The sequence below is a fragment of the Numida meleagris genome, chromosome 6, assembly GCF_002078875.1.
Source record: "Numida meleagris isolate 19003 breed g44 Domestic line chromosome 6, NumMel1.0, whole genome shotgun sequence".
NCBI classification, from domain to species: Eukaryota; Metazoa; Chordata; class Aves; order Galliformes; family Numididae; genus Numida; species Numida meleagris.
The window spans coordinates 18242211-18258759 of record NC_034414.1 but is presented as its reverse complement, the minus strand read 5'-3'; the positions used below and the strand labels follow the sequence as shown (position 1 = coordinate 18258759).

The following is a 16549-nucleotide window of genomic DNA, read 5'->3' as shown; positions in this document are numbered from 1 at the left end:
TTTCTTATATGACCACAATGATATTGGCAGGATTGATCAAGGAAGGACAAAATATAAAGTTGTATTTTTACTGAATATCTCCTGTATGAGTAATTTGTGCTTAAAAAAAGCAGTTTTGTTAGAAGATGGAAATAAGTAGTTGAGAAAAACAAAGTATAGAAAGCAGATGCATATTCTGAAAAACAATAAAAATTTTCTTCATTAAATAGACAGAAATTATTGGTTATTTAAAATGTCATTGTGAAAAACCAAGAAAAGATTCTATCAAAGACAGTAGCAGTAGGTTGTGATTTCTTCTGTAGCATAATATCCTGTTATTGTTCAAAGCTATATCTTACCAAATAAGCACATTTTTAATACAAATTGTATTGCAATGCAGGAAAAGATGTCATCACATAGGGGAATCTCTGCATGTGACGGCAGGGTTTTCTATGAGTTTGAATGTATGGTTGACTACATCTTGCTGTTTCTGTTTGGACTGTAAGTGGGTTAGGTGGGGAGGAACCATCTGTGTATTTTCCTATTTGCTCTGCAAAAAAAACATGCTTATTGTTGTAGCTAGTACTTCTGGAACAAGTGTGATTCCTGTTCTGTGTGTTACATGAGCTGTGCAAGCTCTTCTGTGAGACCATCAGCTGGATGATCAATGTCTGAGAATAATGAGCAATCAAATACAGAGTCTTCATTAATTTTGAAGGCCTTAATTACTAGGATTAGCCAATTTTCCCAAAGTCATTGCAGTAGATGACTATAAATAGTAAGGTTTACCCCTTCCAGCAATAGCAGGAGAAGTTTTTCCACTGAAGTCTCTTACATCTTACAATAAGACTTGCTATACACATTGTTTAAATTTTACATAGTATCAGGACTGGTAACTTCTCCCCAAAAGCAAGTATTCAGAGAAGAAATTCTTTATGTGCTTTTGAAAGGGAATGACCATCAAAACAGAAGAGCTCCTCTTGAATAGATTTCCAGAATATCCTTCTAGGGGTCTGAACCTAGCTACCACACATTGGCTGTCTTAGCCTGAAAGAAATTAGTGCAATTGCTTTGAGGCGTTGTATGTAAATTTACAGAATGGTTTAGATATTTTTTATTGCATCTAACAAAGTTTAAAAGAGGCTTTGACTTTTTAAGGTGGAGAGGGCCCTGTTATTTGATTCTTCTAATGTGCAGATAGTGATGTATTCAGTACATCTTTCAAAAAAAGAAAACACTGAAATTTCAAGAGTACTGAAGAGAGGACATGAAAAAAAGATTTGAAGAAAAGATTTTTATTTCCTTGGCCTACTGAAGGAAGTTGACTTGGTGAGGATAACTTCTCAATGATAGATAGAGCAAGCCTCTAATGGAAGTTTGTGGGCTGAGAAGGCTACTCATTTGGTTGCAGGTCTGGTTGTCGGAATCTCACATGTGATGTTAGATAACTTCTCTGCCTTGGAAAACTTATTCCATTTTGTTAAAGCTAAATTACATCTATAAGGACTGCACAACTGGAGAGAATGAGGAAAGTAATTCCCTTTTAAATTCATTTTTTCTCTACCTTGGGAAAAGATTGACAATATACCAAGTAACTATTTCTGTTTGCAGGTAATGATGATCATTTCCACTGGAGTGTGCACTATGTGCTTTTTTTCAGATGGAAATCTGCAATGATGCATGCAATACAAACTTGCCTAAAAGCATTCTATGGTCCTGATGGTTTCCATCTCTGTATGTTAGTGTTCTGACTTCTGTTTTTGGAGTAATTTGTGCTTTAAGATAGGGTGCGGTTGTTCTAGTTGTGGAATGGAAGCTAGGTTTCATGGGTTTTCTTCCATCAGGAACCAGGGCTTCAACCTTTATTTTCTTCATAAAGATTGTTGTGAAGGATTTAATACTTCTACCTCAGGCATTGTCTGATTGCGCTGTTAGCAAAGCGGAACTTCTTGCTGTCTTAAAAAGTCTACATGAGTGATGGCTTTTATGTTGAATGAGTGCTGAATTCAAATCACAGGTGTCTATCTGACCTGTCTTTTTATTTCCCTTTCTCTGTTGGTAAGGCTATAAAATCATGGAAACGCTGGCAGCTGTGCACTGTTCTTCAGCCTTAAAATGTTAAAGAAGCTACACGAATGGATGAACAAGTGTATTTTCTAGTGTTTAGTTTTTGCTTAAAGCTTGAAGTTTAAGGTTTGTCACAGTACCTCATGAAGAAATATTCTGCATTTTATAGGATATATTTTACATTTAACTTTGTATACAATTAATCTTGGACTTATACAGCCCAAAGTTAATGTAATGTCTCCTCTATGTAAACAATGAGCTGTTGGTTTTAAAATTACTTGTTTTATTACTAGTATTATTCTGAATACTTTACTATGGAATAGGAACTGTTCCATTTCAATTTGAGACAGGATAGAAATTGATTTTAAGGATTTTATGTACTGAAGTTTAGCATAGGGTGATATCACTGCATTTAAAGCATCTGTGAAGAAACACTTCCCTGCTTAAGATCAGACCTCTGAACAGACTTGCAACACAATGTCTCCTTTGTTTGTCACTGATAGCTAAACCCTGTATGCATTCTGTTGCCGAATATTTGCAACACCTTCAGGATCAAAGAAATGCTGCCAACAAGACTAGTTGTAAGAAAATTTGACCTACTTTTATATTTGGCTCCACTTTGCCTGCCAGAACCTAGTAGATTTGTTCCACAGGTCTTCAGTGCAGACGTCCAGTCCGACACTGAGATATGGGAGCACTGTCATGGCAAAGCAAACAAAAAGCAATATTGCAAGTAGTTGGAGGGTAAACATTTTTCTGGTCCTCCCCTTTCTCAGAGGCGTAAGGGAGCTTGCTGGTAGAGGGATTGGGGAAGTTGCAAGTTTGGTTTGTGTATGTTTGTTTTCCATCCTTTTTCTACTGCTAGTTCTTAGCTCTACAGTGCCAGAATAAGAGATCAGTTTGCTTCCTGTGCTTGGTTTAAACAACTTTTAACAGTTCATGACATAAGATTATTGCAGATTCCATTCTTCCACATAAATGAGAAGTAATTGGGTAAACATTTGATTTTTTCAAACCTACATTTTTGCTTTACAAGCTGTGATGAAGTTTTCTTTATGTAGTACATCACTGAAACTGTGTATTAGTAAACTATTTGTCAAATAGTAGAGATCAATTTGTACCTTTTGTTACCAAAAATTCTTGTTGTGCTTCTACTTCTTTTCCCTTTGCACTCCACCTTGCACGTAAAACACAAAGCTTTGGAACAGTTTAGTATTCCCGCTTGCAGTGTCTAAATTGAGATATAAAACTAGCTAGTTGTGAAAATAAATGTGCTGTAGAGGAAGAGAAAATCATAGGTGCTTTTCATACTTTTCATCTGAACAATCCTAGATGTTATGATCAAGTGAGCATACCTTTAAAATGCCAGTGAATGCAGATTGAGAAGGGAGCTTAGATTTTTCTTGGTGTTTTTTGGTTTTTTGTTTGTTTGTTTGTTTGTTTTGTATAGATACATAACGTTGATTGGGTGAACCACACCAAGAAGTTTTCCAAATACTGCTATTGGAACTTCAGATTTTTAAGTGCTCTGAATTTGTTTTTGTTGACAAAAATGAAAGAATCAGAGCAGTTTAATAATGTACCTAGATAATAGGCTTCTGAATGCTGTACATTAACTGTCTCAAATGAGAGATGGGTTTGGGTAGTGGAGAGGAGGGTTTTTCTTTGAATCATACCTTCTATGCTTAGGTTCTCAAAAGTAGCTTTCCAACTTCTATTAAGCTGTTGCTTGTTTTCAAGAAAACTTGAAGTAAACAGGTCTTATTCATTTGGCCATGTATCAGGAAAAATGATGAAGATTGCTTTATTGTTGGCTCTTCAGTGGACAAGTATAGAGTCCCATCTTGAAAATGTGATAGTGAATTGAAGAAAATATGCCAGTATGCCTGTATATTGTAAGTTTCTATAACACAAGGACATTGACGGCAGGCTTCAATGATATAGACTCTGGGGGTTGCAGATTCCATCTCACCCCAATATCCCTGAACAGCAGCGTGTTTGGCTTTCTTGAGAAATACACATTTCTTACTACATCGTTATCATAGAAAGAGTATTCATTGTAAGAAGAGGTAACATCCAAATTGCAAGAGCTGCTCTGAAAGTAATGCCTCCTATGTTATTATGTTGGCCCACTACATCAGAGATGCATGTTGGTGGTATGGCAGTAAAGGTTGAACCTTCCTATCAATATGCTGTTAAATTTCATTGCCATGTGACAGATGGGAGCAGAGGGACAGTCTGACAGAATGGCATTTGACATGGAAGTGTGAGTAAAGGGATATAACTGAATTCCTCCATGTGGAAAACATTACACCCAATGACATTCTTTGATGCTTGCTGAACATTTATGGAGATCAAATAGTGGATGTGAGCACAGTGAGCAAGTGAGTGGTGCATTTCAGCAGTGGTGATAGTGATGTGAAAGACCAGCCATGTTCTGGATGGCCATGCACAGCTGTCACACCATGAAATGAAGAATGTCTTGATCAGCTCATCCCTGTGAATCCATGGATTACAACAAGGAAACTGTGTATAGTGATGTGCGCTGTGTTTTGCAATAGGAAAGGAGTGTTCTTTTTTTGTATTTCCCAGATCCTGAACAATCCATCAACTCTGACCACTGTGTCATGACGTTGACTAAGCTGAAGGCTTAAACTTTTAGAATCAACACAGACAACCTTGCTCTTGCAACACAGTAACACCAGGCCCAGTGCCAGTTTAAAGACCATGGGGCACATTTCCATTCTTGGCTGGATTGTCCTACAGTATCCACAGTGTTGTCTGGATTTGGTGTCTTCTGACTTCCATCTGTTCAGGCCAGTGAAAGGTGGACTCCGTGAGCAACATTTTCCTAGTAACAGTGCTGCCATAGCAGCTGTGAAACAGTGAGTCCCTTCTGTTGATGCACGTTTTTACAAGTGCAGTATGAAGGCTCTTGTTCATCATGGTGAAAATGCATAGCTAATGGTGGTGACTATGTTGAAAAACAGTGTTTTGTAGCAGAGAATTTGCTATTACTTTGCTGGAAATAAATAGGAGGCATTACTTTCAGAGTGGCATGTATGAAGTAAATAGCAGTAAGGTGAGAGACAATATTCAAAAGCTGTTGGTATTTATGGAAGTCATCTATTGCTCAGAAAGGTGAAATCTCCATTGTGGTATCTTTAACTCACGTGTTATTCTATTCAATAACATTTAAATATTGCATAGTTTGGAAGCCATAATTACATCACCACTTTAGCAATAACATGAAGTTGTATCCCTCAGTTACTTTTGGAAAGTCACCAAAAGAGTGGTCTGTGATGCATGAAAGATTTGGAGTTTGGAGGCTGGCCACTGATGTCCTGATCTCATCATCCTTGCCTTTGTTCAGAGCTTTAAATAAAAAGGTCACAGCATTTTTTCTTTCGTTAGTTTCCTCCTCCCCTTCTGAATTATTAATGGCACTGAAGGAGTCTCTGTCTCTTATTATGTATTGGATACTTTAGTGACTAAACTCTGCATAAGACCAGTGGAAACTTTAGTTGGCTGGTACAAATTAAGGAAAAGAAAACAAAACTTGTTTATACTTCTTCCTGTATTAAATACTTATGTAAGTCTTTTAAAACCAGTTTACCAGTCTTTTGCAGTGCTTACAATTCATTATGATTCATGAATACTTAACCCCTGGCACTGTGCTGTCTAATGGCTTTATACCTAAAAAAGCATTTTAAATTTTTTTTTCTTACTTTGAGCTTATTTTTAGTAGCCCAGTGTTTAATGAAAGACAGAAAACAGTTTAAAGCTTTTACAGATTGTTCTCTGTATATAAAAGATCCCCTTTTAATGTGGATTTATGCATTTTCTTTCTCCTCTGTCTACTTTTTTCTTATCCAATGACAGAAAGATTCCTAAGGCTACTTTCTCTTTAAGGGCATGCTGCTTACATAAATAGTCCTTTAAACCATCGTCTTGTTTTATAATATTAATTGTTGATCAGTAGATGGGAATTATTCCTTAGAAATGTGTTTTCCTGATTGTGCATGCCTTGTTACTATTTCAATTATGCAGATTCTTGATGCTGTGGAAATTTGTGCTTGATGACGCCAAGGCAGCTGCACGTTGTTAGCATTGTAGGCTGTCAGATGATCATGTGGGATTCTTGCAGCATGCAACATTCAATAGGATTGAAAAAGGGCTTTTGATGCAAGGCATAGCTTTCAGAATATATTTGTGCCTTTTAGTTAGCTAATATAAAATCATAATATTTTATCTTTAAATTTAAAATGCTGCCTCATTTTTCTTCTGGTTGGTTTCATTTTGGCTTCACTAGAAGATGCATCTGGTACATCCACGATTGAGGAGTTTATTAATGATACTGTCGTTCAGTTCACTTACTTTTTTTCCTTTTAGAGTCCTAGCTAGCCCACAGATTACATGATCACATGCTCATTCAGTCATTCATATAGAACACAAACCACCATGCATGTTTTCTTCTTTCTTTTTCCTCTCTGCCTTTTTTCTTCTCTTTAAGTTGCATTGTCATGTTCTCTTTTATCATCAGGCTTAGTCTTTGTCTTCCCTCCGCTGCTATTTGTATATATTTTCCCATGCTTGGTTACTGCAATATTATTTGATTAACGGGCTGTGATGATGATGAACCTGCACACTGGAGGAGCAGCTACTACAGTGGTGATGAAGGGATGTAATAATGGTCGCTATCCTCGGAATTCTCTCTACAGTGACTGCATTATAGAAGAAAAGGCAGTGGTCCTGCAGAAAAAAGACAATGAAGGATTTGGATTTGTGCTCAGAGGGGCAAAAGGTATGTGTTTCTGTGTGTGTGTGTGTGTGATGTGCACTGGCATGAAGAAATTTATACATCTCTGAATATAAGCAGAAATTATTCTTGGTGCACTTGGTTGCTAGACAACAGGATTCTCTGCATGCTGTACTACTCAGACAGATTTTAGTGGTTTCTATCTGAAGCAGTTTGCGTTTTTACATAGGAGAAGCACTGTATAATCGTTTTGTGGGGAGAAAGTTTTGTCTGTATTTTTACTGTGATGGTATATGTTATATTTTGTCATTTACCTGTTTTGTTATGCAGTTTACCTAACTATGGGAAACCTGCTTTCCTTATAAAACCTGCTTCTTTATTTCAAATGACAGTCTGTTTAAATAGGTCTGTGAATAGAAGTAGAGAAGAGAGTGATGTTTTGTTTAAAATAGGTGTGGATCTTCTGCAAGGTGACATTGGTGCAGTTTTAGTATGAAAATATGATCTTTTTTTGTATCTTCAGAAGCTGCACGTATGTTGCATGGCCTGTAGTGTGCTCATTTTAAAAGCTGCTCGTATATTAAACTGCATGTTACTTTTCTCTAGACTGAAATCCGAAATGATGGCATTCTCAAGAGTTAAAAAAAGCATTTTATTTAATGCTTTGCTTTTTAACTTCCAGTCCAGTTTGTTCCTTTTGTATTTTAAAAAATATATATGATGGTATGTCCCACCTCTTGCTCCCCCCCATTTTTCCATGGGTTCTCCCTTGCCTTGCTTGAGCATGAAAAATATTTATTATCTTCATTCCTGGGACATCATTTTTGCTCTCCCTCTTCCTGCCCCTCCAAACCAGTGACACCATAGATTTTCAGTGCTGCAAATGCTTTTCTAATTAACTAAATATTTTTGTAGTTCTACTAGGAAAGCCAGTAGTGCTACCTTTTAGTTAACCCATTGCCACGAGTTGACTGTGCATCAAGCAAAGCTTACTCCCTCTGTGGAACTATTTCCGCCTAATTTTCTCTGTAACAGTGAGGGCACCTCAGGTGAAAGACCCAAGGACTTTTCTGCTGGTCTGTGTACGTGACAGAGGGAGGAAAGGCTGTTACAAGGGCTGGTGTTCCCCCTTTCCATAGGAAGTGCTTTCTTCTGTTATCTTCTTTGTAATGCATATACAAATCTTGAGGAAAAATTGTCTTTGATCTTTTTGCTCCTGTTGTCTGCCCTCCTCCCCCCTAGCTTGGCCAAATGCTCTCTTCTGGCTACAGTACATAATTCCTTTGTAGTTGGGTGTTTCCAGAGTTACAAGCATTTTGGTAGGCATACAAAAGGGTTACATGCAGTCATGCTGAATATCCTGGTATACTCAGAATCCAGCTTTTGCTCTGTACAGCTTGATTTAGCCTGTGTCAGTAAAGAAGCATTTTCTCTCTAAACTGAAGACCTGTGGATTGCTATTGCAGAAAGATTGCACTCTGTTCCCAGCATTTGATATTCTTTGAGGCAAAGTCCCTCTTACTTTTAGCACTCATCATTTTTTAACCATAAATTTGAATGGCCAGTAATAGGCCTCTGGTTAAGTGGTATTTGCAAGCATTTCCTAACTTTCTTTTTTAATGTGGTATTTATTTTTAAAGCTGATACACCAATTGAAGAATTCACCCCAACTCCAGCCTTTCCTGCTTTGCAGTACTTGGAATCTGTGGATGAAGGGGGAGTAGCATGGCAAGCAGGCCTGAGAACCGGGGACTTTTTGATCGAGGTAGGAGATCCTGACATCTAATTATTAGTGCTCTGCTGGGGGAGGAGTGGCTTTTCCTTTTATAGAATTTTCTTCGGAAAAAGTGTATGATGTTTCTGAAATAGCAAGTTCCATGGAATAACACCAGTAACTATTTCACCTTACCTATTTTTAAAACTCATGCAGCATTTAGATAAACAGTAAAAAGAACAATATTCAGGTTACTTGGGAAGTTTCTATTTGTTCTCTTTGTCATTTGAGAACACAGTAGCAGAGAAACCTGAGGATTTTGATACTTCTTTGCATTATTGAATTCAAATTCAATTTAATTTCTATGTTTATTGCAAACTACCAATTCTCTAATCTAAATATTTTTACAGAGTCACCGAAATTAATGACTTTTTATGATACTATTTCTGCAGTCAGAAATATTGGTTTACTATTGGGAGACTGTGAAGAATAAAGCAAATGACTTTGGCTTGAAATTAGATATTTACAACTGTATCGTAAATACAGTCATACACAAAAAAGTAGATTGCAATATAAACTACTCTTTTAAATGGCATATTTGAATAATGCCTTCATTCATACAAAAATGTATTTTATATTTTGGAGGATTTTTGGTTGGGATGTTAGGTTTTGTTGCAATAGTTGGCACTCCTTTCTAGTGTTACTGGACAGTTTGCAACAAGATCGTTATTTGGGATTTTCTTCCTCTCCTTCATTACCAAAAAAGTGATGCTGTGGTTCTTTGAAAATAGGTTTTTTAGGGTGGATCAGCAGAATCTCGTTTGTAAGATCTTTTGTTTTCTTTTGGGTTTTTTTGGGTGTTTTTTTTCCTTTCTTCAGGAAAAGAAATGTTTGTTTTGTTAAATATTTACTGGTACTGTAACATTTACTTCTGCAGAGCTGGCTTTTATATTCAGGGGAGACTAGAATGTATAGCTTTCATTTGTTGCCTGCATCGAACTTCCATGGTGATTGAATTTAAATAGTACTGCTTCATATTCCAACATTGAAAGAACAGGCTTTGCAGATTTTTAAAGTAAATAGGTGTGCATTTCGACCAGTGCCTTTTTTCTTACTTTTTGTTGACTTGAGTATATAACTGCAATAGCTTACAAACTGTACTGATACATACTCTGTGCAAGAAGGCTTTCAAAGCTAAGATTTTTGACTATGGCTTAAAAAAAAAAAAAAAAAAAGCTTTGGTTTTGAGTTCTTGATAGGCTTTTAATCTGTAGGAGGTATGAATGGTCTGTACTGGCTAATTTCACAAATAGATTTAATGGTGAATAACATGTAACATAATGGAGAGGATTACAAGATAACTGTGAGTATGAATTTTTTTTAAAGATTAATGAGAGAATCAAAGAAGTCTGGGATACCTAATTCTGCTCAAAGGTTTAGTAATTTTGTTGCTAATGAGAAAACTAGAACTAATTGTCCACACAATCTCGTAGCTTTAGCTTGGAAGAAGTTGAGCATGCACATGTATTGCTGAATCAGGGCATTAATCCATACTTTGCAAAGGCTAGCATATTTGTAATTAATTTTGAAAAAAGCTGTTGTTACATACAAATCAAATCAATTTCTGTGTAATTTATGCACATCAGGTTATTCTGTTCTGAATTTTACAATTTAATTAAGAGGATATGATAACCTTGAGAATTCAGAAAATTGATGGTTTTGAAGACTTATGTTGGAGAAACTGCAGGGTTCTTGGTTACTTTCTTGCGCTGAACTGGTAAGATCTAAATGTACTCCACGTTGCAGTGCACGTTTATCATAACTGGTGGATTTAGTCTGCCTTGCTGCTAAATGCTTTCTTCCATGACTCTAAAGTTTATGCTGGTGTGTGTAAGTGCCACCTCAACCATTTATAAGTAATATAATGCATTTATCACAAATGTCACATGAATAATAAAGGAGTCAATGGGCAACTAGGATCCTAATTAGTCTCATTTATAACACTTGTGGCAAGCGTCAAGCATTGGGATAGTGAGAGTCCAGTTTGGCAGAGGGCAAAATGCAAGGAAGAGCAGATGTTTCACTCTTGCTTTAGGGGGTTCAGTGACTTGGGGTCATGGTGGTAAGAGGAGGCTTTTCCTTCACTCTACTGAACAACAGGCATGACAGGAAGATAGATAATTTCTTTGGAAGCAGGAAAGATTGTGAGGGTTGGTGAATAGAAGGCATATTTTCTTCACGTTTAATTGTTGTCTCTGGGAATTATAAGGGGGTAAATCAACCACAGCTACTAAGCAGCCTAAAGTAGTTTGATGTAGAAGGTGATGCACACTGAACAGAACAGATAAAAGCTCTATGTAGAAAAGGAAGAAAATATGTTGTCTTGCTTCAGGAGGTGCACAGAGTAGATATTACCTGGAAGGGGGCTGGCACAATTTCATCTGACGGAGTTTTTATCAAGTTTGTGTTTTTTCTGAAAAGCTACATGATACTAATTTGTCCAACCTGTACAATTAATTTTGATGTAAGACTTCAGAAGTTAATGTTTCAAACTTGCCTGTGGAGATGCAGTATTTACTGATTCTTCAGTGAAATTTCGGATGATGTATGACTTTTTATTCTTGCTTCACATCTGATCATATTTTTTGTGTTAAAACATGTAATGTGCTTAGTGGCTTTTCTGGATAGAGCTCAAAGAAAATGTATTGAAAAAGTGCATGACTAGTTTCAGAGCTGAAACAGCTAGCGACAGCTGTCATTATATGCTTATTTTCATAAGTAACTCACAGTTGACAATTCATGTGATTTTTCTTAGCTTTGATAAACAATCAGAAATGGAGTATGACTATGACTTCAATTTTATTAAATGAGAGAGACGATATAGTTTGCCTTAACTGCTGCTGTTTTATATTTTAGTAGGTATTTTGTTGAATCTCGATATCTGCTCAATAAAAAAGATAAAAATAAGGCACTAGTATCAATGCAGGTTCTATGAAACCTAAAACATTATGGAATCCATTAGAGGGGCATTTCAAAAACTGCAGCCATCGTTAAGGTATGCACCTATTTTAAAGCCACTGGAAGTTGTGAATTCATCGGTGTGACTGAATAGCTGTAGTATACCTCCTCTTATTTGTTAAGACTTTGTCAGAAAATATCTAACTGAGCTGATTTGATTTGTTATTTAAATCTTTGTGAGAAGGAAATGTATTAGCTCTGATTCTCAATCTCTCATTTATTAATAATATTTATGTGGCTAACTTTTGTTAACTTTATATAGTGTAGAAGTCAAACTAACCATAAATACAGGAACCATTAAATACCTTTCAAAAAGAGCATTCTTACAACTTGACTCAAAGAATCCTGGGGTTTGGTGGCTCTGTTGCTGGTTGGTTTGTTTAGTTTTCGTGGGGAGGTTTTTTTTGTTTGTTTGTTTGTTTTTGATATTTGCTTTGATGAAGTGTATAACTATCTTTAAATAAAGATATCCATTAACATAGAAGAGGGCTTTTTGTGTGTGTCAGAATATTATTATCATTTGGTATAGTAGAATATGGACTATCTTATCAAATTGAAACTCAGTGGGTTATTATGAACATGAAAAAAAACTTTTTTACTTTCAAGGTAACAGAGCACTGGAACAGGCTGTCCAGAGAGGTTGTGGATTCTCCTCCTCTGGAGAGATTAAAAACCCACCTGGATGCTTTCCTGTGCAACCCACTCTAGGGAACCTGCTTTAGCAGGGAGTTGGACTCCATGATCTCCAGAGGTTCCTTCCAACCCCTGTGATTCTTCAGTGATTAAAACTTGTTATTGATGTATCTATGAATGTACAGCTGTTTTGCAGGTGTTACGTTATGTGATATATGGGGATTTTTCATCTATCACAGTACATATCTCCTATCAAACAACGTTATAATATCAGTACTCAAAAATGAAAGTAATTCTGCAATCTTTTACCAGAATAATGCTTTTCATCTCTAAATGAGGCATTGCATTGCATTTTTTGTGCTACAAAATCACTTATTTTTCCAGATAAATTGAAATGTTACTGTTATCAGAGTAGGATGTCTGCTTATTTACATTCAAAGTAAAATTTAAACTAGTTAAACAGTGTATTGTGTACTTAAAAAAAGAAGGAAGGCAAAATCCAAGGTTTGATTTGAAAAACAAAACCAGAGGTGATACTAGAAGAAATAATTTTGTAGTACAGGTTAGTTGGTGCATGTACTGAATCATGCAAAATGGTCTGGAGTATAACTACCTCTATATTACTCAAAGGCTTACAGAATTCAGAAACATGAACTTTTTTTTAAACAATGTTAAGTGGAAAATAGACAAAAATGTATCGTATACAGCATTATTTTATCACTTTGCAGACAAAGATAAATGACTGTATGTAAGAAGTAGTAATAAGCATTTAAGAAGGTATTGTAAATAACTGGAATAATTCAAAAACTAAACACATATGCACACGATTATCTTTAGATTCATATTCAGCAATAGTTTAGATATTTGTTTTATTCCAGTAAATGCTTCATACAAATTTCAGAAATGACCTAAAAAGTAAGCTTTTAACTATATTGTTGTAACTGTAGCCATTATGGCAAGCATAGCAATGTTATGCCTTACATTTGTATTCAATGACTGGATGAATTAGCACAGTTATACAAAGCCACCTGTTACTGATTTAAGTTCTTTGAGCAATCAAGAAATGTTTCCAATCCTAGGTAAGCTTCACTAACTTCCCCATGTTTTCTTTTATTTCTGGAATGAACTCTAGCTTCTACCACCAGATGTATATATAAATAGATTTTTGAGGAAGCTACATGGAGACCGTATTTTTTTCACCCTGAAATAAACTGAGATTTTATTATTGTCTTCGTAATAACATAGGTTATCACATTGCAATTTTTTTGCAGTTGTTTTCTGAAAGTTTGTTCATATCCTTCCAGAAGTCTGAACACCACATACTAAACAGTAGTTTAGTAACAGCCTCCATAGTTTTGTGTGTAAAAGGAGGAAAGAAAAATTCTCTTCCATTTCTTGGATGGCCTTTTGATGGACCACAGAGTAAAGTCCACCCTACATCGCTGTCTTGCATGAGGGTTTTTTTTACTGCCAACTTGGCTTTTCCTCTTGTGCATGCAGTGGACTTCCTTTGTCTCATGTTATACAGGGGAAGGGTAATGCTTGTGGTGGAGGTCCCTGAGCCCTTCTGTTCCTACACAAGATCTTATTCAGGCTTGTATTTAACTGCGCAAACAATACTCTTGCAGATTTTTAAAGAGAGATTTACCAGAACTGCAACAGTACTGCAGTGTTTTAGCACATACACAGTGTAGCATGGGCATGCACATATATAACACATATAATGAAAGATTGTTTGTATGTATGTACATACAAGGTTATTGTAAGTGTAGCAGGGCACTCCCTTACATGCAGCCCTGAGGTACAGCAGATCCTGCACATCTAGGATGGGCACCATTTTTTAAAAATCTGTATACTTAGTTGATACTCTCTGTCAATCAACCAACTGTTCAAAGATAATTTCTCTCATAATCCTCTTGGGGCCTTCTCTAAATGATGTCTGCAAAACAAAAGTATTTTTCTTAAAATCTTGAAAAATCCCTGGCTTTTCTTAAAATGAAAGTTGTCAGAGTCCAAAGGAAACTTACTTTCTGTGTGTTGATTTTGAAACTCTTCTGCTTATGTGTAACTAGATGAACTAGAGAAGTTGGACAGGGGGGTCTTGGAAGAACTGCAGCCCTGGTGTTAGTGGTTGAGAGTCCAATGTATCTGAGCAGACCTTGCCCAAGTAGATCAATTTTTCACTCGATGGAAAAGTATTTTGCTTTCTTTCCACTTAAACTCAGTGAGAGAGGGTTTGTGTTTGTGTTGTTTTGTTTGTTTGCTTCCTTTTTTATTTTGTTGTTTTAATGGGTAATAGCAGCTGAATGAAAGAATTGTGCCTTCAAAGTGTTTTGGATTTGCACAAAAGCACTATAGAAAAATGACAACTCTTCTGGATTTTTCTTTTTATCTTTTTAAATGCAGCCTCTAACCTGCAGGAAATGATGGTATTCCAAATGTGCTCAGTGTGATAATAAAAAAGATGAACCAATCTTGTTTTATTCTAAAAATACATTAATAAAACTGTTAGCTTTGTTGGCATAGATGGAAAGGGGCAGACAAAAAAGAATTTGGTTCTTACAAGAGCTCAGTTATTCATGCCTAAGCAAATAAGATGCTTTAAAATAAGACTGAAAAACTGAAAAAAAAATGGAATCATTTTGTTGTTGTCAGACATACAAAACCAGACTGCAATAAAAATTCAGAAGTGTTTATCTTTAGCCTTGATTTTACAAGGTAGATATTGTGCTTGTAATCCCAAGGTGCAAGATAAAATGGCAGTATGTATCTGATTTACCAAAAATCTAACAAGTACCTATTTGATACTGAGAACTGATTTTTACATTTCTATGAATGGAATGTTTGGAAGGAATTTTGGTGATAATGTCAGCGACAATCAGCACTAGCTCTGTGTCCATCCAGTTCTTCGTGATGAGTCTTAAGGCATTTTAATCTAGACTACACTGTTTTCAAGAGAAGTTTCCTAGCATTAATATTCTGAGGGATTCATCCAAAGCTCATGGGACATCGGTGGAGTATGGAGCTATCCACAGGGAGCTTTTTGACTTCCAGTGAATATGAAAGCCACCATTTCCCTGACTTCCTACTAAAAGATCCTCTAAAAATAGCAAATTTGTTTAAACATAAGCTGCTTATAAACATCCAGTTCCTGGCCACCTAGAAGCGATCCAGTGGCATCTAGCCATCTTGGCCATCTAGTATTTCACAGAAAGCACAGCTATACATAGTCTTCACTTTTGCAGGTGTCTGCATAGTCTTTGTTAAAATAATACAACAGTGATACAACTCTGCCATTTTCAGCTCTTAAGTGTTGAGGTTAGATATCAAGACTCCATAAATATAAATGCAGTCTTTAAGGTATAGTTAAGAGATTTCCAGAAGACATTATATTAAAATTAATTTCTGTGAAGCCTGTTGGCTTTTTTTAGTCTTTGATACTATGGAAACCTGGTTGCTGGAATGGAGCTATAAGAAAAACAGTACTTGCGCCTGGTATTTTAGGGGAGAAAATACAGTTTCTTCTCACTGGAGGATGTTTCTACAAATCTATGAAAATACAGGTGAAGGAAAATATGTAAGTTGCTTCAAATGGCGGAGTATTGAGTGATAAACTCCTACTGTTAAGTGGTGCAGCAGAACTATTCTGATACATGATTTTTTTCTTGTTTTTGAGTGGTCTAAGCATTTCAGTTTAAGTCTCTCCTATCTGTCAAGCAAGATAAATACTACAGCATGGTGTTGTGTGTGAGGGTACATGTTTTTGTGGTTCCTTTGATTGTTTTATTGACAGTTTAGTTTTTCCTAATCCAAGACTGGCAATCAGCTGTGTGAGACTGAGTTCACCTAGTAGTTGTGTTTCACAAAACAGAAGTCTGTCCAGATGTTAAAGGGAAGTTGCTTGATACCTGATTATCACATACTTTATAAGCAGTAACCCTACCCTTTCTTCCTACCCATTCCTCCTCCCAAAACAAAATTTCTAGTTTTCTGAAGAAATAGCTTAATTTTCCAATATTTGCAGTCTCAAAGGTGGTTGAATCAACAACCCTGGAGGTATCCAAGAAACACTTAGATGTTGTACTAAGGGACACGGTTTAGTGGGGAAATACTGCTGACAGGTGGATGGTTGGACCAGATGATCTTGGAGGTCTTTTCCAGTGTTGGTGATTCTACGATTTATTGTTACCTCTGTATCTGAAAACAAACAAACAAACCAAAAACTTGAGAATTAACAAGTATGCATTTGATTTTCTATGTAGGTTTTCTTCAAAACCATAGTCTTTTAACTTACACTATGGAATGAAGTTCCTAAGCTGTTTTAGATGTTTCAGAGGGCCTTAGTAAAGTACTTCATACTGGTACACAAAGCAGACTTC

General features: G+C 36.2%; 1 protein-coding gene across 11 annotated transcripts in view; it reads left to right on the top strand.

The window, feature by feature from the left end:
• Positions 1-16549, top strand: part of SHANK2 (SH3 and multiple ankyrin repeat domains 2) — a 344725-nt gene that overhangs the window by 207751 nt on the left and 120425 nt on the right. For all 11 annotated transcript variants that reach the window (XM_021402182.1, XM_021402180.1, XM_021402178.1 and 8 more), the window contains 2 exons: positions 6768-6850; positions 8446-8570. In XM_021402182.1, the coding sequence (XP_021257857.1) occupies positions 6768-6850; positions 8446-8570 (208 nt within the window). The remainder of the gene's footprint in view (positions 1-6767; positions 6851-8445; positions 8571-16549) is intronic.